General features: G+C 50.7%; 1 protein-coding gene across 4 annotated transcripts in view; it reads right to left on the reverse strand.

Moving 5' to 3' along the window:
* Nucleotides 1-22,899, reverse strand: part of SEC24D (SEC24 homolog D, COPII coat complex component) — a 50,855-nt gene that overhangs the window by 6,843 nt on the left and 21,113 nt on the right. For all 4 annotated transcript variants that reach the window (XM_036233429.1, XM_036233428.1, XM_016144829.2 and 1 more), the window contains exons 9-20: nt 16,171-16,309; nt 12,698-12,813; nt 10,402-10,526; nt 8,408-8,599; nt 7,739-7,832; nt 6,848-6,964; nt 6,020-6,190; nt 5,113-5,209; nt 4,846-4,991; nt 3,778-3,916; nt 2,696-2,814; nt 582-761 (exon numbers count right to left, since the gene is read on the reverse strand). In XM_036233429.1, coding sequence (XP_036089322.1) covers nt 582-761; nt 2,696-2,814; nt 3,778-3,916; nt 4,846-4,991; nt 5,113-5,209; nt 6,020-6,190; nt 6,848-6,964; nt 7,739-7,832; nt 8,408-8,599; nt 10,402-10,526; nt 12,698-12,813; nt 16,171-16,309 — 1,635 coding nt within the window. The remainder of the gene's footprint in view (nt 1-581; nt 762-2,695; nt 2,815-3,777; nt 3,917-4,845; nt 4,992-5,112; nt 5,210-6,019; nt 6,191-6,847; nt 6,965-7,738; nt 7,833-8,407; nt 8,600-10,401; nt 10,527-12,697; nt 12,814-16,170; nt 16,310-22,899) is intronic.

Raw genomic sequence — 22,899 nt, forward strand, 5'->3', positions numbered from 1 at the left:
GGCTAGCAGCCTCAGCGGTCCTGGCCGGTGGCCAGTGCTTCTGTGCCTTAGAGCTGTCTGCCTGCACACAGCTCCACCTGAAAGTCACTTGTGACACCTGACCTTCACAGTGACTGGAGCAGCGAATGCTGCTGCCACGAGCCTGGCCCTGGCCCTGGCCTGCGCGGGGTGTGGAAGGGAGCCATCGGCCCTCCCCACCCCTCTCCTCCCCTTTGAATCTGAAGGGCAGGTCTCAGGGGGGAGGAGCCTGGTCGCAGAATGAAGAAGGCAAAACAGGAGGGAACGACTTCACATGGGCCGAGTGCGTCGCCGGGGGCGCCAAGGGCCCTGCCCAGTGCTGCGTCCTCAGACGCGTGCCTCTGTCCGCGCGGCCCCCGCGCGCACCCTCGCCGTCTCTGAGCCCTGGGGGAGCTCCCCGCAGACGCTGAGGCTCGGCTTGCTCCCGCACGTCCACCCACCGCCCGGCCTGCCTCCGCGGCTGCGGACACCGCCGAGGGACGCGGGGAGTGCGACACGGCTGTGCTGGGACGGGGCCCAGGGCCCAGGGCGAACGCGAGCCCGCCCGGCCCGCGGCGGCTTACGATGGGCAGCAGCTGCGGGTAGAAGAAGAGCTGCGAGTCGGCCACGCCCATGGTCAGGACCAGCTGGCGCTGGAAGGCACGCTCGTCCACCGCGACGTCCGGCCGGCCAAGCAGCACGCAGCTCTTCAGCAGGCAGTTCATGTACACGGGCAGCACCTTCATGGCGTCCGGCAGAATGAGCTGGAAAGGAAGGAACTGTTCCAGACATGCCTGGCTCTCCCCGCGACGCCCGCCCAGCACCCGGCCCTCTCCGCAAGTCAGAGACTGGCTGGCTCTGAGGCCGGGGTGCGGCCAGATGAGTGCGGCCAGGGTGTGGCCTCCCCCGGGGAGTCCCTAAGCGCAGCTCTCCTGAAGCCCGGGGTCACGCAGTCCAAAAGCACTCCTTTGTGGATGGTCTGGACCAAGGAAACTTTGGACTCTATTGTAAAATACTGGAATTCCTTTAAGAATTTCTCCATAGATAACTGTTTCTTACAAGTGAACTATGGGAGGACACCAAGTTTGAGTCTACATTCTCTGAAGATAACCCCAAGTCCAGCCATTCTAAGTTTGTCCTTAATGGTATCTTTTAGTATATTATTGTTACTAACAGTTTGTAATCCCTGCGTTCTCCGTATTGGATAATCATAGCTGTCTAAGCTATATCATTTCTTAAAACATATCAGTGTTGAAAGATAGATACAGTTGAAATGTGCTCATGGAGAAAGAAAAATCACAAGAACAGGAATAATCTCTATCAACTTTTTTGGAAAAAATTTGGTATCATAAGCTTTGTACTCTGGAGATAAACTATATGAACAAATAATCTAGCAGTAGAGACAAAGCTTTTAACTTTTAAACCAGAAGGAAGTAACAGGTTTTATTTTCATCCTCACATAGGCGACTAATTTGTTTTTAACTCGAGGTCTTCGATCCCAGTTGTTTTACCTTTTGGCAAATAAACTCCCTGAGAGGCGCTAAGAGCCTGTCCTCCCTCTGAAGCCTGAGACCCAGGGGTGGTTCCAGAGCTCCGAGACCAGCAGCAGGCTGGTGCAAGGCGCTCGCGACCGGACCGGACCAGATCCAATGCCGCTGGTGGGCTTTGCAGAAATTAGACGATAACACTGGGAACCCCTGATGCTGGGGGACACTACCGGGGCCCCCTTCTGCATGGTAAAGAGGGCCAGACACTCGGGTGCAGAGTCGGAGGCTTCTGTGACTACCAACACAGGAGACCGCCGGATGGCTCATTTAATCACTCTGGACAGGAAGGAATTTTTGTTAAAAACCCAAAAGCATAACCATGTTTGTTATAGTTTCCTTCTCTACCCGGATTGTGAATTTGGCCCCAAATCGATCTGCGTCATCCTCGCTGCTGACGGCTCACTTTCAGGCGGGGGTTTCAGATACGCTCTCAGCGCCTGCGTTTGACAACGAACAGGCCAGGAAGTGTCCCCATCTCGCTCACTGTCTCCTCTAAATCCAAATTCTATGCTCAGAAATGCGACATGTGGCAATGAAAAATGGCATCCGGCTCTGACCGACTGGGGGAGGAACGTGAGGAAGATGCAGACCGAGGCGGGCCTGAGGTCCCGCCCGCACGGAGAGCCTGGCCGAGCTCTAGTCCAAGGGCCTCATGTCCTTCCAATTACGAGATGAAGGCCTGAGACAACGCTGTCAAAACCCTTCACGCCGATTAAGTTTCAAACGTAAAGAATTCTTATATTTATAAATTACATTCATGCAGCTAAATATAAAGAAGCCATGGCTGCCGTTTGCGCACGTCAACTCGTTTGACGCGTCTGGGAAGCCTGCGGCACACACATCTCATAAGCAAACACCCACCTCAAGCAAAGAGGACCCGTGTCCACCGCGACATTGCTCACTCAGCGCTGCCCCCCGGTGTGCACCGTGGGTTTCCGTCCCGCATCTTGGAAAGCCACTCGGGTTTCACATTGGCCATCAAGCACCGCCCCGCCCCCGCATCTTGGAAAGCCACTCGGGTTTCACATTGGCCATCAAGCACCGCCCCGCCCCCAACGGCGTTCTCCTGTCCCAGGGTGTACCTACACCCCTGGACGGCCCCCGACCCTCCAGGCCACGTGCAGGAACGCAGACTCAGGCTGGCGTCTCACCTGGCTGGCTGCGGACGGGCTGGCGCAGTTCTTCCGGTAGCAGGCCAGCATGTGGGCGGTCTGGTTAACCAGAATTTCCCGGATGACCTTCAAGGGCTGGTGCAGGACTGCTTTGAAAGCTGTGTGCACAAAACAGCGGGAGGGGCAAGTTTTAGCTCAGAAACCGATCCCTCCAAAGAACAATGAAGAAGAAATAATTGCTATTATCTTCAGGTCACACAGCAAGGAATGACAGCTTTAAAAATCCTGGAGTCATTTGCTAACACTCTCCTCGACGCGGTATGAGGACAGCCCATGGGGAACAATGGCCTACTACGTAACAAAAGGCAGGCGGCCATCCCGACTGCTCCTCGGAAGGTTGGAAATGGAACTCTGCAGGGAGAAGGCTCGTGTACTGCCTTTGGACGTCCTGCAGCCCTGTGCGCAGAACGGGGGTTTGCAGGGAGGAGAGGGGGAGTCAGAGAAAGCACCCCCTCTGGTCTGCTGTTTCACGTCTTCTTCCATCGCCCTCATGTGCCGAGGGCGCACTCACGTACCCCCCCAAGTAGACCTTCCTAAATTTCACCTCACACGCCTTCGGGAGGAACCTTTAGATGGCTGCACAGTGGACCCGACTCGGGCATCTCCTTGCTAAAGTTAGTGACGCCGACTGGTCTCCTTCGCCCTCTGCTTCTAAAAACCCGGACTCCACCCGCGGGAAGCCCGTGTCACCACAGCACTCGCCAGCCACAGCTGGACGAACCACCGAGGCCTGGCTCGGTTACGGCCGGCCCTATATCCGTGGGACCCACATCTGCGGATTCAATTAACCGCGGATCGGAAGTATGCAGAAAGCAAGAAGCCAGGCCGTTGCTGACACGCACTCCGCCGCCAGACCCACGAGGCCGTGTCTGTCCCACGGCGCGCGGACGTCTCCTCGTCACTGTCCCCTAACGACACGGCGCACGGAGCACCGCGGGGTCACGTGCACATGCGGCGCCATTTTACGTGAGGGGCCTGGGCATCTGGATTTGGGGGGCCTAGGGGTCCCGAAGCCGACCCCCCATGGAGACCCAAGGGCAGCAGCGCAGGATGAGCCTGACCTGACTTGGCGAAGAAGTTGATGAGGGCGTCGGTCTCGCAGCTCTTGTAGAGGTCGGCCAGCTGGGCGCTGCAGCTCAGGCCGAGGTTGTGAATCCGCAGCCTCCTCTGGCCGCCCACGGTCGTGTAGAGCACGGCGCACTGCGAGCAACACCGGGCGCAGGTCCTGGTTACACACCCGCCCCTGGCCCGCCCCGCCACACAGCCGCGTGCACGGCTCAGGGACCTCTCCGCTGTCCCAAGGAAGCTTTTCTGTTACTGCTAAAGGCTGAACGACAGATGACAAGGGAATGACGACCGGCTCACACGCTGGGCGTCTACACAGCACTGCCCTGGTTACACACTTGGAGTTTAAGTGGGCCGTGCACGTGTAAATATCTGCTTGCATCTCCACACCGGTCTGCGTTTTACGGTCAGATGTCACTACCAGGGATTTGGGTCTAGACACGATACCTTCCTGCTGTCAGCCACACTCAGGGCTCCCTTCCCATGTGACCGTGCACTCAGGTTTCATGCTGACGATCTACGCGCTTTAAGAATGCAGACACGCAACCATTTCCCCAACATCTGCGATTCCCAGTGAGCACCGGGCGGAGGTCCTCCTCCGCTGATGCCGCCTCCCCCCAGGTTTTGAGGATGATGACAGGATCTGGGCGCTGTGACCACCAGATGCAGTTCTTGTTTTAGTCCAAAGTCTCCACGGCTTCCAGTTAATTTCATCTACCACAAAGCCAAGCCCTGTTCGCACTGGTTTGGAACATGGTAACGTGCTCGATGCGGCGTCTGACGTGTGGCAGGCGCTGAGCGAATGTGTGTGTGGGGCTGGGGCTGCCGGGACCGGCCACAGCCGCGTGGCTCCCACGCAGCCCCGCGCAGCCGTCCTTCCCTCCCGTCCACGGCACGCGTGGGTCAGCAGGAAAACTCACGCGAGTGCCCCAACCCCACGGCTCTGCCTTCGGAGGAAGAGCTGAATTTCTTTATGGGGAGATAATGTGGTCGATGGTATTTTAGTCACTCTACTGATCACAGTCAGTAAAAAAAGCGAAAGACGGGAATAAACGTGACGTCACCTGGATTAAGGCCCCGCTGTCTTCACTAAGCTTGTCGTCGTGCTTGAACTCCACCGTCACAGCCTTGTCGCAGTCGACGGCCGCCATCTCCACGTCGGTGGTGTTGTTCATGAAAATTCCGCCGAAGAAATCAGTGGCTCTAAAGCCTAAGGACGAGGGAAAAAGGAAAATTTGCTCCTCGTTCTACTGTCATTTTCTGCGTTGGCCTGTTCTTAACCCGAGGAGGAAATAACTCTGCGACAGAGGAACGGCGGACGCGAGGGCTACCTGTGCTGGTGCGGACCCGCATGATGGCGTCAAAGCCTATTTTCTTCCCAATGTCGTTTCTGAGGTCATTCAAGAACTGATGGCTGTCCAAGTGCATCTAAAAAATAAAATATGATCGATCCACCAGATGGCAGTAAAATACCTACAACGACAACCTTTTTTCTTATCTTGATTAAAACCTACTTTATCCAGAAATTTTAGGCATAGTTTTTAAAGCTTTTTCAATTTTATTTCATTTGCATTCTTTGGTCTTAGCAAATCCCTTAACTAATTTTTAGTATAATATGTGGGGAGGTGATTAAAAATAATTTTATCAGTGATAAAAAAATATAGTGATTAACATCTGTCACTTATGTTGGGGGACACCTCGTGTCCACTCCATGCTTCTGTGTGGACGTACTTAAATTAGAGGTGCCCCAGCCCCTTCTCCTCAGGTGAGGACAGGTGACCGATCTGGCCAGTACGTCTGGAAAAGGAGCCAGATGGGCACAGCTCCGCCTCTTCTTTCTGGGGAGGCGGCCGGCTGGCGGGAGGCATACGTTTCCTGGCCCTCCGCATGGTGCGTTTTCCAGGTGCTGGGGCCCACAGCAAAGCCGGCGGCTGTGGCCACCCTGTGCCTGGTGCAGAGCCTGTCACAGTAGGGTGACGCGCTGCCGCACCCACAGACCCAGTGCCGGCCAGCTCATGGCTCCGCCTCTCAGCTTGGGCTTGGAACGGACTGACATAAGAACTGACCCCCTCACAAGTCAGCGTCCAAGGTGGGGGGTGGGGGGGGCCTGTGTTCCACCAGTGCACGAGTCCCCTAGTCGGCTGCCCACAGGGGCCCAGCTCTCTGGCCCTTGGCTGAAACGCGGCAAGTTAAATGGCGCAGGCCACCCATGGGGGAAACCCGAACGCTGGATGTCACCTGGAAGTTGCTGTACTTGTAGAGGGTCCCCCCAGTGAGATGGGGCACGAGGCCCAGGGAGGCCACGTCCACGTGCTGACTGGGGAAGAGGAAGAGCGTCACGGAGCAGCCATGGGCCACGCAGTCCTTGGCCAGCGAGTCGTAGACGCTGGTTTGGGGCTGGAACAGCATCTGGAGAAAAAGATACACGAGAGGGAAATGAAAACCACTGTGGTTTGGATCTAGAACTTTGATTCCTATTGAATTCTTACTGATTTTTTTATTATTATTATTGAATATTTTGAAATGAAAACAATCTCAAGTTCAGCGATCAGGGCGGGAGCAGAGCCGCAGCGTCGTCCGTGCCGGGCTTCAGGGGGGCCCCGCAGCCTGCACAAGGCTGCGCTGTCCTCCCTCCACCCAGTCAGAGGGGCGACGAGTCTGCAGCCCCGGGGGCCCGGAGCTGGCTCCTAGGGCACGGCCTTGGCCCCCACCGCCTGGCGCCCCGCGGCGGCCCTTGGCCCACCGGGGGGCCTGAGCGAGGCACAGCTGGGCCCTGGAGCTGTCTGCAGCCTCCCTCTGCCTTCATCGTCTTTCTCACTTCCCCGTGTCCTCCGTTTCTGTGACAGTCTTACATACTCGGTCGCTTAACATAGGCGACTCATGAAAAAAGTCTGCGACCTTGTTTTCAGGTAGGTGTATTTCGGACGTCAGTTTTTCTAGAATATGAAAGTTCTAAAACAATTTGCGGCTGGAGGCGTCCCCGTGACGTTCGCCAGCTCCCCCTCCGCAGGGAGCACGGCTCCACCCAGAGCTGACAGGCTCCGCTGCGCGGGGCCGCGCACTCACCTTCTCTTTGTCCGTGTTCACCAGCTTCCTGTCGTCCCGGGGCTTCAGCTTCCCCGGGGCCTCAGCAGTGGGCAGCGAGGCGTGGAAGACGAACAGCTTCCCGGGGCAGTCTGCCGCCTGCAACGCACAGAACGCATCTGGGGTGTGGAACGGTTAAGAGACCCCGAAAGTAAATTAAAATAGCAGGACCTCTGGGGAGCCAGCACAGAGTCCATGCCACCGCACCCCACGGCGACCTCCTGTGCCCTGGTTCAGGCTCTGTTCTCGCCATCATTTTACGGACAGGGAAACAGGCTTTGAGAGGGTGAGCGACGTCCGAAGTTGCACGAGCCACGTGTGAAAGAGCCGGCATGTAAGAGTAGATCTGTACACCGTGATGCTTTAGACAACGACTTAAAGGGCACGTTACAGAGGTCGCCACTGTGTAGTCCCTCAGGACCAGGGGACTCACAATGCACAAGCCAGTCCTAGGGCCAAACACGGGCGCATACTCGACCCTGGCTTTCTGTGAGGCCCTGTGCAGTCCGCCCGTCTGCTGGTGACAGTCATGGGCCTTGCCCTTGCATGTTGAAAAACCCCAAGGTAAAAGAGGGCGAAGGGGGGATTTTTCTCTTCATATCTGGTAGTTCGGATACTGCTGAAATATTTCTGAATAGGTCCTATAAAGTCCACACAGAGCCACAGGGAGGAGCTGGACCGGAAGCCCTGCGAGAGCTGGCCGCGGAGACACTGGCCGCGCTGGGCTGTGACCACTGGCGGCCGGCCGGGTCTAGGCTGTTCTCTCCTGAGATTTGTGGGCCTGTGGAAAGCGGCCTCCAGCAACCTGCACGTGCTAATGAAGGCTGTCTGCCTGCAGATCTCACCCCCTAGCATTACGGGGCTTCTGCTCACCTTCAGGGCCTCCATGCCGGCCCGGACAACGGGGGCAAAAACCGTCTCATTCTCAGTGGAGTCCGCGAACATCTCTGGAATCTGGTCCAGTAAACTGTAAGGAATGCATGAGCGAAGCTGTTCAATGTTCAGCATATTCGCAATAAACTTCCAGAAATAAATCAGTCACACTTCCAGCCTTCACTCACACATGTGGCATTCATTTCGTCCTCGACACCTGAACACCTGAGGGTGAATCTCACAGCTCATTCCTCAAGGAATTATATCCTGGCACAGTTTGGCACTGAAACTTAGGATTTGGTTGGAACATTTACAAAATCACACTCTTCGTAGCTATTTTTTCAATTCACTGCGTTTCTATAAATTTTTGAACAATTCTTTAGTTACTGCCGTCATCACTGAATGCACTCACCCACAGGCAGGAAATAGCTTCCTTTCATTACCTTTCTGGCAAGGAGAAGGGATCGATCGGGTTGAACGTGGGCAGTAAATAAACCCCCTTTTAAAGATACTGGTCTACATTAAAAATACAGAGCTAACACAAATGATAATTTTACAATCTCTGTGCTAAATCCCCTTGCTAATGGCAAAACAAAATGATGTCTGATTGAATCGAAATAAAAACAGACACCTGATTTGTACCTAAATTATGAAACATGTGATATTTACTTGTGAATCACAGATTTGGATTCTTGATAGTTGACAAGGAAACCATCCAGCAGAGGGACGAAGACCTCGCTCACGTCGGTCACCACCATCATCTGAGGCTGGGCCAAATTACTCTTGACGTTGAAGAAATGGAGGGCCTTGTTGTACGTGACGAAGCCGACGCGGATGGCAGAAGTCTCTTCCTGCTCGTCCCTAGGGGGAGAGGGAGAAGAGTTTGAGGCTCCTCCACAAATCTACAGGAGAGAGGTTTCTGTCAGAAGTTTGGTAAGAACACGTCTATGAAACATATGGAAGACCTGTCTAAAGTTTTAAACTCCTCGAAATTACCATTTATCAGATGTAAACAACACTGAGCCACAGTGGTCGATGATGGGGGATGTTGCAATAATAAATTAAGGAAAAAATTCTCAAAATTCCAGGTAAAAGAGTTAAATAGGTACTATGAAAACATTTGCTCGTATTTCTTTATTCTCCATCCATAGCGTTTTCTCATGAACGAGCCAGGCTTATTGTGTTCTTTATAAACACAGACCTCCCAGAAACCACTGGAAGGGTCGGCAGAGCAGAGGGACCACCAGGAGCAAAAGGGCGGCCGCTCACTGCAAAAAGGGCAGCTCTTCTCTTCCAGAAGGGCCTGGCTCCTCCCGCGGGACTCTTCTCCTGCACTTTCTAGAGAATCGCCATAGAAAACAGGCTGGTTTTGAGAACTATGGATCATCTACATACTGTAAATACATAAATTAATCACATAATTGAATTGACGATGTAATTCTTATCGGGTAATAAGTAACCACTGTGATGGTCACACCAAGACAATTAAAGCAAAAAAGCTCCAAAACTGCACCAAAAAATAAACATTCTTTTGAGGAATTCCAGGACAAACGCCTGGATCTTCTTGAAAGGAGTGTAAAGGCGTGAACATCTTTGTTCAGGTCTATCCTAGGCATTTTTGGAGTGTTACGTGTTACTAAAGTGTCTGTCTCTCTCTATATTCCCCCAAATAACACACCTGACACTCACTATGGATTCTCAGCAGCTTTAGTAGCGGCTCTGACATAGTGTTCAGTGGTTACGTGAAAGCCATAGACTCCCGTTTCCTTGATGTTTCAGCCCAGTACAGGTTGACAGAGTGCTGACTCTAAACTTTTATTCCTTCTCTAATTCAGTTTGAAAGCGCCTCAGTGTCTTTTAAACATCCCCACTGCTCCTCCAAACCATCCTCTGGAGTCGCAGGACCTCGGCTTCATGGATGTAAACAAACTTAGTCCTGGATGTCAGAGCCACTCGTCTGCCCCCCGCCGAGCCCTCGGCGAGCCTCGAGGGTGGCCGGCAATGCGCCCAGTGATGCCTCCCTTTCCAGAGCAGAGAGGGCCGTGCTCAGGGGACAGGGAGCCTGGCAGACATCGATTTCTTAGCCATTTTCTTAAGCAGGCCTTCCCCTCCTGAAGGGAGGCCATCTCCTGCTCCCGAGTCTCTGACTAGGTGCCAGCTGCCGTTGGGAACGACTGGTCTGCCCCGCCCCCAGAGGTGATGTCAGCGGTGCCTCGTGCCCTCTGAGGCAGCCAACCCCAGGGGCCACATGGTGTGTGGGGAGGGCGGGAGGGGATGCGGCCACAAAGCCGCGCGTCTGCCATGTGACAGCAGGCCCATCCCTGGTACCCCATAGAACCCTCTACACACCCAGCGACTACCAGCCTCCACCGGAAATCCAATCAATGCGTGAACAAGAGACCCCCCAAGTCCCTCCCACCACACTGCGGGGGTCTCCATATAGTTTATGAAGTATTTTGCATATTGTCACCATTTTTACCTGTTTCTTTTGCTTTGCACAAAAGATAACTCTGACTTTTTAAGAACTCAAAAAATGGTCCTGTTTGATGTATAAGCAATGCCCCAGCGTTCTCATGCGTGAACGATACCAGCGGGCCATTCGGGACCTCCTTTCTGGCCACCTGAGCAGCACGGCCGAAGGGCAGCGCACGGCAGGGCCTCACCTGGGCAGCATGTCCAGCACGGTCTTCAGCTCCTCGCACACGAGCCTCACGAGCCCGTTCTTGACGTTGCTGTAGGAGACGTCGAGCATGAAGATGAAGGCGGGCGGGCTGGGAGGCTTACTCTTCTGCAGGGAAGCAGACCACACACGTGAGCATCATCACCGAGCATGCGCATTTCACGGCGAGTCAAAGTGCTCGCCAGAGCTCTCGTTTCACACTTAGGACAGAAAGTCTGCGGAACCGAATCACCTCCCAGAACACGGTCTCTGATGCTACGGAAGGGTAAGAGCTGTTTATCTTCCAGGGTGTGACCTGGGTCCCAGAAGTGACCACACGGCACTGTGAACCTCACTTGGAATAATAAAAGGAAGGTAAAGCTTACAAAAAGCTCTTCAAAATGTAGACATTTTCCTTGGTTCCCTGCCTGCTAGGTGAGCTTGCCCATCAATTAGATATCTGAAACACGTCCAGATAACAGAAACTTTTGTTCCCAGAAATCGATCTGACTCTTTGCTGAAGTTTCTACTAAAAAAGCATAAAACCAAGATAATGTGGTCTTTCTGGCAGGGAATCGGGAGCCCAGGGCATGCTTACAATGATGCTCCAGTTGTAAAGACGAGAGAATGAATTCCCATCACCAGTCATGAAGGCTTTATGACATTTAATTAGGATACTTATGTTCTGCCTAATCAGTCTTCTTTAGACAACAGCAGTCAGGAACAAACTGTCCCAAAGTAATCAGGACTTTAGGGTATGCATTTTGCCTGAAATAAAGCATTTGTACCAAAAGTTTCCCAAACTATGTTCAAATATTATAACATTTTAAATAAAGCGTTAACCTTTAATAACTATTTCTATATAATGTAGTAAAAATAAACCACACAAAGCACTAAAATAAATGCGAAGTTATCGTAATTGAAAAAAATTTTAAATTCAATCAAATGATAAAACCTCTGGTTAGGAAAAATGTCCTTTGTAATTTGTACTCAACATCTGGACTGGTCCCCCAGCAAACAACTAGAAAAGAACTCTGTGGGCCAGAACCAGTCTCCTGAACACTGGGCATTAGCAGGCATTCAGAGGAAGGCACTATTCAAGTCTACACGGGGCACTTTGAATATCAGCTGAAGTCTGAGCTGATACCCATGAAGATGTCTTCAAATCACTGAGGAACTGTAAAGCCCTGCAAGGTACCTGCGATGATGTCACCATCACTATGACACTGGAAAAGAGAAACAGACAGTCCTGGGAAGAGTCACATACCTGCGAATTCATTCATTCACTCATTCACAAATTCATTCATTCCACACACATTAACCAATTGCCTCCCCTGTGGCAGACACTGTGGTAGATGCCACCAATCTAGCTAGGACAACATGGTTGTCCCCAAGGATATCAAAACCTACGAGGAGGGAAAACACAGAGATTTAAAATCCATGGAGATAACTGCTAAAACAGATACATGCACCAAATTCCATGGGGCAAAAAACCTGAAGATCTAGTAAATAACTACCACAATGCAGCCAGGGAAAGCTGTGCGCACACTACACAAAATAAAAGCTCCACCAGCTATCAGCGAGCAAGAGTCCGCCAGGGGAGGCCCGCGGAGCCCATGAGGGCCCCTCGTGTAACAGCGGAGCCTCTGAGGAGAGATGCGTTCACGGGAGGGGTGGGGGGTGCCAGGCAGAGCTGTGCACAGACGGAGACTGGCAGGGGTGGTGGTCGGGGGCCCGGCAGTGGACAGTCCCACACGGCAACGTAAACTTCGGAATTTCCTAGTTTAGACTGTGGCAGTGGGGGAGTCTCGTGGCTCCTGAGGCACAGGAAGCCAGGCGCCAGGGTCCGCAGGCTGAGGGAGTCTCAGGGACTTTCCGAGAGCTTTTGGCCGTCGCTGTGACAGCGGGAGTGGAGAAGGGAGACAGACACGGGTCCACAGTGCCACTGGCCGTGCAGACGGAGCTTCTGCCTTGGAAGTGACAGAACACATAAGGCAGGGGCGGCACTGAAGAGCCGGCCGGCGACTTCTAACGCGACAGAGGCATGAAAATTAAATTGCTGCTTTCTATTTCTGGCACTACTTTTCAGTTTTTAAAAATGATGACTGCAGTGGACGGTTTGGCTCTTCTGTCACGTTAACAGCCTGGAAGGCTTGATCCGTCTCACACATTTCTATACCCTCCCCTGGCCCCACCAAAATGCTCTGTCAGTGAGTCAAGAGTCAGTTCTTTACATGCGAAAGCTGTTCACGTGTATTTGACATCGGCGTATAAACACTTGAAGTCCTGGGAACACTTACTCTGCAGTAATCCAAAGTGGCAACGTATTCATAAGATCCTAGAGATAACTCTGGCTTCTCGTAGTGGTCCAGTCTTCTTCCGATGTGGTCCAGATGTTGGAAATAGAATGGCGGGACTAATAAAAACAAAAGAGGAAAGGAAATCCTTTGTTTTCATAACACAGACAATTTAATAAGTTCTCAAAATTTATTGTGGGGAGAAAGCAGTTAGTATGAGGCGGGGGGGTGGGGGGAGTATTTTAAAACTGGAATGTAGTATATTCTAAATATCCACTATTGAAAAATCATGTCTTGGAAAGAACAAGGGTTTTCTAGAAAATCCTCTTGGCCCTTCCACCAGTTACTGATGACAAAGAGTGTATAATGTGGACCACTGTAGAGAGACAAGATAAAAGTACTGGTATTCTTAAGTTGTCACAACAGAAATTTAATCACCCCTACCTAGTTACCTCTTTTAAAGGGAATTCTGGCTTTTCTAACTATTTCAATTTTCAATACACCTAACAGAAATATACCTTGGTCATCCAAACTATACTGTTCAGAGATGTCTTCAACCCTGGACACTGTTCAGAGTCTGGGCTGCCGACTGCAGAAGATTGCTGTATTAGGGAAAGACTACAGCACTGAGATCGCGGCTGAGGACCTCTTAATTTGATTCAAATGCCTAGGACGGTTCATTCTGGCAGAGACCCGGACCTCGTCCAACAGCACAGGAACACTGATGAGTCACACACCGAACGCGTGCACAAATATGGCCTGGCATCTGTGAAGATGGACTCCCGCTGCCTTGAGGTTAATGGGGCTGGCTCTCGACCCACTGGCAACAGAAGTTTTCAGAATAATCGGCAATGCTCCGGCTTTAAGCACTGCACACACACTCATTTTTCATTTGTGGAACCACAGAAGTAATGCCTTTTTGTTTTAAAACTGGCAACTCAACATTCTTCGTTTTTAGCTGTGAACTCACGTGACTGTTTTCTTAGGTTGGTCTTAAAAAATAATCAGCAACACTTAATTTTTCTATTTCCTTACCATACCGTGGCCGCTTCTTTTGAAATAAGTTTTATAAGACTTGTCTGTACATATGGCTGTCTGACTTGGAAAACTCAATGTCCCGTAAGGACTATAGAAGTGGGAAACCGAGTCTCAGCTGAGTCAACTACAAGGACCTCAAACTGCTATTTCTACGTTCAGATGAGATGAAGGATGCTGTACTGGCTGGCTGTCTCAGGATATACAGTAATGTCCACATAGTTTCCATAATTCCTTTGCATTCACCATCTGCATGTAACATGTGGAAATATTTCCCTTTAAAATCAACAAATTTTATATGTTAGCATTTAATATCTTTCATTTTTTGTTTTTTTTTTTTTTTGTTTTTTTTAGGCGAGACAACCCTTGGTTGACCTCACAGATTGTAAGGACCTTGTCAGCTTACAATCCCATTTTTTTTTTTAATTTTTATTTTTTATGCCTACAGCACCTGGTCTTCCCAGGTGGTCTCCCGGGCCCGACCCTGCGTAGCTTCCGAGGGATCGGGTGTGTTCAGGGTGGCGTGGCCATAGACATAGCTTTCGTGTTTTCTAAATCAAAATTCAAGTCATCCAATGAACACGCACTGCCACGTGGCGCCTGCCCCCTGCATGTGGCATCACGTGCTGCCCACTGCACACCCTCTGGACACGGTAACAGAAAGGGTGGAACCATGTGACAGAGCCTGCGGGTTCTTTCTAGCTCCGCTAAACCTGCCTTCTCTAACCCTGAATGAAGCACGTGACGTCGATGTAAGTGAAAGGGAGCCTGGCTTCCTTGCAGAGGCAAATGTTTGGGCCTAGAATGAATGCCGGAAAACGAACACGGTAGCCCCTGGGCGTGGGCACTCAAGGCACGGGGTTCGCTGTGCAGAGACAAGGGCTCTGCGTGTTTCTCTGCCAGAAGTGGCTGGGACTCTTCGGGCACGAGGCTGACCCTTTAGGTGTAAGTCCCAGGAGTTCACAGGCACGGAAACCCCAGTGGCTCTAAGCAGACAGGTCCTGGATGGACTTCTGATTGCCTTCCTAAGAAAGCTGAGGGCTGGGGGTGGAGACGCGGAGGAGCTCGGTGGAGGAATTTATCAAAATGCTTCAGGCGAGGCCTCTGCCTCCTCATGATGCTTCCCCCGCAGACAAAGGCGCAGGGAAGTGAACTGTCGCGGGTTCCTGGGTCCAGATCCCGACTGTGTGGCAGCGAGGATGTGGCTGCAGAGTTCACCGGGACGACAGCGCGAAAGGCCCTCGTCGGAAGGAGAAGTGTGGGGAACCAGCAGAACTGGGCCTTGTGGTCCCGCCAGCTTCCCCTGGGGCGATGCCGTGGCTGCCGCGAGGACAGAGACGGCCGAAGGGGACCGATACGGCCCAGGAGGCGAGGCTGGAAACCAATGACTCCATGCCCTCGGGACTGCCCACAGGGCTCCGTGACAAAGCCTCGCGGTGCCGGCCTTGGCTCTCGAGTTGGGCGAAGCCACGGAGCATGGGAAGGGGCAGGAAACAAGGAGACGAGCGCCGCTCGCCCCCCGGGGAACGTGGATGCAGCAACGCGGGCGGAGACCTGTGCCCGAGAGCCTTTCAGGGACGGGCCAGCAGCCACAGAGGACACGGCTCCTGGGCAAGTCTGGCGTGCTGCTCAGATCTAACGACCCGCAGGAAGCGTGGCCACGGAGATCAGGAATACGTAGAAAACTCAGGACCTAACGACCATCGCGTGGTTCTAGAAACACTCCATGAACGTCAACGACCGTGGGAACATTCTCGGCCTGAGTGTGTGCTTTGTCATCAAAGAATGAAAAATACAGACATGTTACAGGCATAACAAATGTAAGTTCGTGGTTTTTTCCACCGGTAAACGCATACTGGAATGGAGCTGAGCATGCAGGGAATCTGGGAAGCCCTGTATCAATGTTTCCTATTGGAGGCGGAACCATACACGTGCTAAAATTCTGAGTCACCCCTCAGCTTTTCCTAAGCACCGATGAGCCCACATTCAAGAATAATTCAGAGCAGTGAGGAAAGAGGCAAAGTCTCCCAAGGTTGCCACCTGTGACCGTAGGTGGACATGGATAACCCATAATAAAAGAAGGCTCTTCTTCGTAATGCCCCTGGAGAGAAACCACCTGGAAAATGCTGCCTGTGACACCCGAGCCCCTCTGAGCCCGATATAAATGCGCGAGCCCCACATGGAAGCTGCCGTTCCTTATGAAACTCAAAAGCAGGGAACTAGTTTTATCTCCACAATTCATTCCACAAAGGCTCAGTCGGAGGCAAAGTGGAACTTCACCTCGCATCGACAGAGGCACCTGGGAGGTGCCCTGTCAGCGCTGCTCTGAACCACTCTTGAGTGCGCACCTGCTGGTGCTCCGTGAGCGCGGCGCAGCCCAGGGCACCGCCGCGTCCCTCCTGAGCACAGCACGATGCGCAGCGCTGGCCGGCGCCACTCACCGTCACTCACGCAGCTGCAGAAGCCGCACTGGAACCGCCGTCCTCCCTCGATGAACTGCATGAACGGGCACATGTAGGCTTTGCACCTGTTGCATCTGACTGGCCCGGCCTCGCCGTGGTTCACCAGGTAGAGGGGAGTCTGCAAGAAGCAAGTGCAGTGAGAGACGGCCGGGCACAGGCCCTGGAGGGACTGCGGGAATCCCATGTCATAACTGCCACTTGAAGTCTGCTGAAGGCGCGCGTCATGGACGTCCTGAGCTTTCGTGTTCGCAGGAGAGTAAGGCCGCCTCTTGACCGCGCATGCATTCGAGGCTCTACCCAAACAGAAATTAATTTAAATGGCTACCTCGTTTACAAGCCACATGAATACACGTATACTTACACGTGTGTTTACCTCTATGTCTGTGAAGACAGAGAAAATGTGAGGAGGTACTTACTCTCACTCAAAAAGCTCACGTTGAAAGGTCCTGGATACCTCGTGTCACCTCCCTCCCTGTTTGCTTGCTGAGTATAAATAAAGCCAGGAACTGGGTCCGACTTTGAAAGCTCCAGTTTGCATAGCCATTTAGACGGTTCCATCAAAGTACACAAAACGTTTCTTCAAGAATGCGGCCATCTGCAGAACTAGGCGATAATGTTCGCTTGTTTAGGCAAGGAGGCCGACCCCGCCTGTTCTGTTACTTTAGCTCTGACAAAATGTTTCACAAAGTGCTCTCCATGAGGCTGGCCCCACTCTGCCATTACTGAAAAAGTAAATATTTCGACGGCTTCTTCCTCATAAACATGCGAAAGCACGACAGATCTTTCATGCACAGCTCGACAGAGGAGAGGCTCGGCCTCAGGTCTTCTGGCTCTCAGAATAAAACCACAGAGAATCTGCTTGTTTTTATAAATCTCCTTAAAGATAACATTTCTAGAAAAGCTTGAGAATTACAGGGTTTGGCACTTGGACTAAATTTTTCTTTAAAGGATGAGATGTAAATAAAGCAGACCGCTTCGCAGCAGAGCAGGAAGGTGGTGATGGGGGCAAGGGAGGGGCGGCCAGAAGGCCGTTTTCTGCTCATCTTGGGAAACTGAGATGTACCGTGTGCGCCTGGCCGAATGCTCAGCGTGAAAGCGAATCCGCTGCTGAGGTTTCAGAGTGAGCTGTGAGACCGCAGAGCAGGGGAAAAAAACAGGCTTCCCGTGGTAGAGAGAAGGGTGGGGGCAGAATTCTCAGGGCGCTCGGGGCCTCCCCACTGCTGCCTCGGCACCGCCCTCTCCCCGCCCCTCGCCTCCGGCACACAGGAGCCGGGTGCGCTTCATCAGGTGTGGTCTCTTCTGTCCCCACGGGCCGGCTGTCACTAGATAAGTGGAAATTCACGTGCAGGAGAGAGCACTGTGTCCTACGGTCACTTGTTAGCCATCCACACGGAATCACCGTTCCTCGCAAAGGCACTCCACTCAGGAGACAGTATCTCTAATAGGAGAGTTATAGTTTGATAAAGTTTGAGGCTTGAGTTTATGCAGGCATTTATTTATATAACTCAAGTAGCTAACTCTTTACTGTTAAAATGATCTAGAAGGCAGGGAATCTACCCGCCAGGAGATTTTTGACACAATGTAATGGTTAAAAGCTGAGAAGTGTAGTGGATTTTTAAAAGGCTCTACGAATTTGATTTGAATACACATACATACTGAAATATTGACATATAGAGCATTCTTCTATACGAACTTTTTGTTTGAAAGGTATAAAGTGACAAATGTTTGTCCTTTTTAGCAGGGAGTGAAAAATAACCTGAGGGGACGAAAGGGAAGCAGACAAACAGATGTAGGTTTAGGAGGCTCACGGCAGCAACTGAAGACGTAGAGGGGGACGTCAAAGAACAAACACGAAATGATAAGGCAGCTTTTTCTGGGTCACAATCTGATGATCAACTTGCCCTTGGTTGCTGACTGTCCTACGGCTTCAACCTCTGAGACCAGGAGATGCTTTCGAGAGTTAAACTGGACGAAGTCTGCAATCTGCATGGACTTCAGTCAAGTCTACTTTTCTTGCCCCTTTATTTTCAGAGAGTTCAAAGGCAGTCATCAATGCCCCAAGAGGCGTGACGGGCCAAATATGATGCAAGGATTCGCTAGACAAAGCAGAGGCAGTGCAAGGAAAATCAACCTTATTTTTACTGATATGATTTACTCCAAGGCGGGCCCAACCTGAACTCACTGTGAATCTGTTGGCAACAAAGAGCTAAACATTCCAGTCCTGGCAGATTCAAACTTGCAGAACTGAAAACGAAGCCTTGTAATGAACTGGAGCTGAAAGATGACTATATTTAGGCTGTGAAGCACACTCACATCCTTATGGAAACGGGGTGATGGATAGGTAGGTAAGGTCTTCACACAATCCGGTGACAGGAAAGAATGTTAAAAGCTTTTTAACTGTTTACATTCTCTGCGGGCAACAGGACAAGGGTAAAATGGCCCCATCTCGTTTCGGGTCTCAGGCCTTGTTGAAAACCACGGTTTTCCTTCACTCTCTCCAGATGTCTGCTTATCTGCTCTGCGCTGGTACGCATGAGCTCAGAAGCAGCTAACCTCACTTTCCTTCTGAGTTCGACTTTAGTGTACACAGCTTTAAAAAAAAAAAAAAAAAATCTCATTACTTCCAAAAAATTCCCCTCAAAAAGTTGTTTTTTTCCCCTTACAAGGACATTGTGTCATATTTACTTCAGAAATATTTTCAGATTGCTTCATTTTGTTTACAAAAGTGCTTTAATCTTTTGGCCTCTGGTGTATTCCTGCCTACTCCCTTTCTGTTCTTCTCTTAAATGGAAAAAGGGAACACAGAGACACTGGCTCCCAACCGCCCTCTGGCAGCTTGCGGCCCTGCGCGGTGTGAGCTTGCACTGCGTGGCGGTGACAGGGAGGCCGAGGGAAGGGGGGTGGACAGCAAGGCTGGAGTTTCTGTGTGTGTCTTTAGATTGCCAGGGCGGTGCCAAACACTATAAGGTGTTAATTTTACTTCGGATGCTTTGACTGAAGGAAATGTCTCTTTTTCTGTGCATGTATAACAACATGGCCCCCAGGCAAGAATATAATTCACTGAGAAACTAGGTGAAGTGTGAAAATGAAATAAATGTTTTAAAACAGAACGGAACACTTCTGGTTACTTGTCATGTGAAGGAGTAGACGACAAGAGGTACCAATCCGCAGCTCCCTCGCACTACTCCTGCAGTTCGAAAGTCTAGGTATTTTATCACCAGTTCTCCACGTCTCTCCGCGGCTCTCGGGGGCAGCTTGGGGCATGTGCGCGGTCAGCAGCGGGCGGGTGGAGGGGCACTGACCGCGGCAGCGCACAAAGATGCCGCTGCGAGCGCCGGAGGAGTGGAGGGGGTGCCTGGGAACCATCGGTAACGGAGGTTCCCTGGAGCATAAAAGGCCACGCTGGACTGTCCTCAGGCGGCATTTCCAAAGCAAAAGAGGTGCTCGAAGGAAACGACGCGCAAACCGACCAAGGCGCGGTGTGGGGAAGTTCACAGTCTGCACCTGCGTGTTTGTGTTGGCCGCCGGAGGGCTGGGAAGCACCGGCACTGCGACACAGTCTCTGTTTCAGAGACGCGGAGGAGGCAGAAGGCGACGGAACCTGCAGCGCGAGCGCCCCAGACGCGCGCCGCCGGAGGCACAGCACCGGCCAGCAGGTGTCGCTGCGCCACTAGGAATCGCGGCCCCGCCGGTTTCCTCGGCAGTGCAAAACGCTCAGGGCCATCACGCCACGTCCATTTTCACTCTGACAATTTAACTCCAACAACTTTTAACCGAACTATGGCAGCTATTGCCATCGCAAAATGTAAAACCCTATGCTTTTCTTGAGAAAAACTTTAGCAAGGGTTAAAAACTATTCGAGGTAAAACGAAATAAGATGAAATGTGAAAAAAACAGGCCATTTTAAGCATAAATTGTATAGAAATTACAGAATGTGGCCCGCCTTCCTGGTGGGGCAGACCGCAGGCGATGCTGTAGATGAAGGAGGGGAAGACAGCGCCCCGAATCTGAGCCCCAGGCACGCCCCGACGTGCGAGTGTACACAGGCCCACGTCCAGGATGGTGCGGGGTGAGAGCTGCCTCCGTCTCCCCGCATTTCTTGAGAACCACCTGCCCCACACATCCCCATTTCTCAGCGCTGCACCTGACTCGCGTTCTGAGACACACACACGCAGACTCACCGTGCCATTCCCTTTCCTGTCTTCTCATACTTGCTCACCGATTTTGAAAAATTTTGTATTTTCCACTTCCAATGCACTTCTTCCCTTTCTTCCTTCATTAAACTTCATTTCTCCAGGAAATTAAGAGCCCTGCTACTACAGTTGTCCCCATGTGACCAATATTCTACTTTACTAAGTGCCCTGAAGGAAATATCTCAGCGAAATCACTCTTAGTAACAGGAAACTTCTGCCCACCGTGGCTCCTAAATCAGATGAGGTGTACGGCAAGACCTGGTGAAACATGCCGCGAATCTTCGGAGTGATCAAGGGCCTATGCAACGCCAGGCCACGCTCCCTGGGACGTCACTGCAAACAGAGGTCACAGCAGCCACGGGCTCATGCTATCAAACGCAGCTCTGGCTCGCAGCTTCTCCTGTGACCTGTTTCAAGGTCAGCTGGTAACCCGGATTCATTGGGGGACATACTAGGACGGAGTGCCGGACATTAAGGAATTCCAGCAAATGTCCGTGATGCGCCTTATGATCTAACCAACGCTATGAAAGTTTATGTAATGGTGGTGCTTGTCATTTGAAACAACAAAAACAGAAAATACTGATGCAATGTCGAAAAACAGATACCATGCAACCTCTCTTTATTAAAATGTAAATGGGCAGCTAGCTTGGTCCACTTAAATCTGAATATAAATTGTGGTGTGCAGGGTTCCTCCTCCTCCTTACAGAAGCTATGCCAGTCTCCACCTTGAATGTGTATACTGCAGATGCACAGAAATGACTGTGGTCTTCATCCTTCTCTTTCTTGGACATGGCAGACACCCAATAATCAATGATCATGGGGTTAAATAGTTTTCCATGGAGGAAGTTAATACTGCATAGTAACTAATAATAATAGTGATAAAGATGATAAGAGGAACTATCATTTCTATACCAGCTTATCTTATTTTTAAACAATTTTTAAGTTCAATAAAATTAAGTGATTTTATAATTTTACTTACAAAAGAAATGAGGTTAAAAAAGGTGACGTTTTCTAGGTCACACTGCTCGCAGTGGGAGCGTCGATTTGAGACCCCACTTCATTTGACAAATCCCTGCCCTGGCCACCTGCCTCACGACAGCACTAAACCACATTCCCGACAAATAACTGCTTCACAAATCACTTGTGCTTCTAGCAAACGCGGGTGCCATGTTTAGACACTGTGCAACGAACAATTCCAAATGAAAGGTTTTCCTTTCTTCCTTCCTCCCATCTTAAAAATAGGACTTTATCATTATTATTATTATTATTAGTTAGCCTTTTATTCAGTGAGAATTGATGCCCGGGGAACTTTCAGGCATAGAACTTTAAAATACTTGACTATTTCAAATATGCTTACAAAGGGAACAAATCAGCTGCGTAATTTTTAAGTCTTTGCATTATCTGAATATACACAAAGTTTGACTAAAGTGAAGAAGTATGAAGCAGGGAAGAAACTGTATTTCACTGATTCTAAAATCTCATTTATCGTAAGAGACGCCACCTAAGCTGCCTGTTGAGCATGATGTAATGCTAAGAAGCTGTTGTTAATAAGACAGATTCCTATTTTAGAAATGTGGCAGCGTGATAAAATGTGGACTTAGAATGGATGGAAACACGAGCAAGAGGCTCCGCAGCGGCCCCTGCCCTGCGGCTCCGCGCTGGGGCCGGCATCCTGTCGTCCCGGCTACCGAGTCGTGGGTGCTGCGCACCCGACCGCCCGGCGCTGAAGGTCTCCAAACCCACACTGACACTCGCTGCAGACCGAGTCAAGGCAGAGTGATTTCCTCTGTATTCTTATCTCTCCTGAAGTTATTTTCCATTTAATAAAAAATAAAGATTTGCAGGAATGATCTAGTGACGGAGAAAAGCAGCTTGGGGTGCATTTAGCTTCTAAACTGTAACTCAGAATAGAACTCTGACGACTTTCGTCCTGACGAATGTGGCTGTCCCTGTACATCTGCAATTAGCACCATTCTAAAAGGGGATGGCATTCTCTTCTTCAGCTGCCCAACTCTTCCTGGTTCTTTTTTGAAACCCTTAAGTGATATGATTTGGTTTCTAAAGTAACTTCATCCATTCATTGTATAAAAGACTTTACACCAAGTCTTTTAAATGTTATATTCATAATTCTATTTGTAGTTGAATATTTGCATTTTATTTTTCCAAGTTTTTGTTAATACTTTTTAAAATATTGCATTAAAGCAGACGATTAAAGATTATAGTATACATATTAAAAAATAGATTCAGGCTTTTGAAGCTTTAATTTAAAAGTAATTTAAGTTATGTCTCCTTTGAATTCTTTAAAGGACAAAATACCATGTAGCCAGCAGTTTCATTTCAGAGCACATTTATCACTAAAGCTAGCTACCTTTGAGCTACATGTAAAAAATGCATGTGGGACTCCACAATCTTCACTTGCTCTTTAAGTGAAGAATATACTCGAAGTTCCTTGTACTAAAAGTGCAGTATAAATGGAACCACTCTGGGTTGGGTTGTGCAACTCATTCCCACAAGT

The sequence above is a fragment of the Rousettus aegyptiacus genome, unplaced genomic scaffold (genome assembly GCF_014176215.1).
Source record: "Rousettus aegyptiacus isolate mRouAeg1 unplaced genomic scaffold, mRouAeg1.p scaffold_m13_p_16, whole genome shotgun sequence".
NCBI lineage: Eukaryota > Metazoa > Chordata > Mammalia > Chiroptera > Pteropodidae > Rousettus > Rousettus aegyptiacus.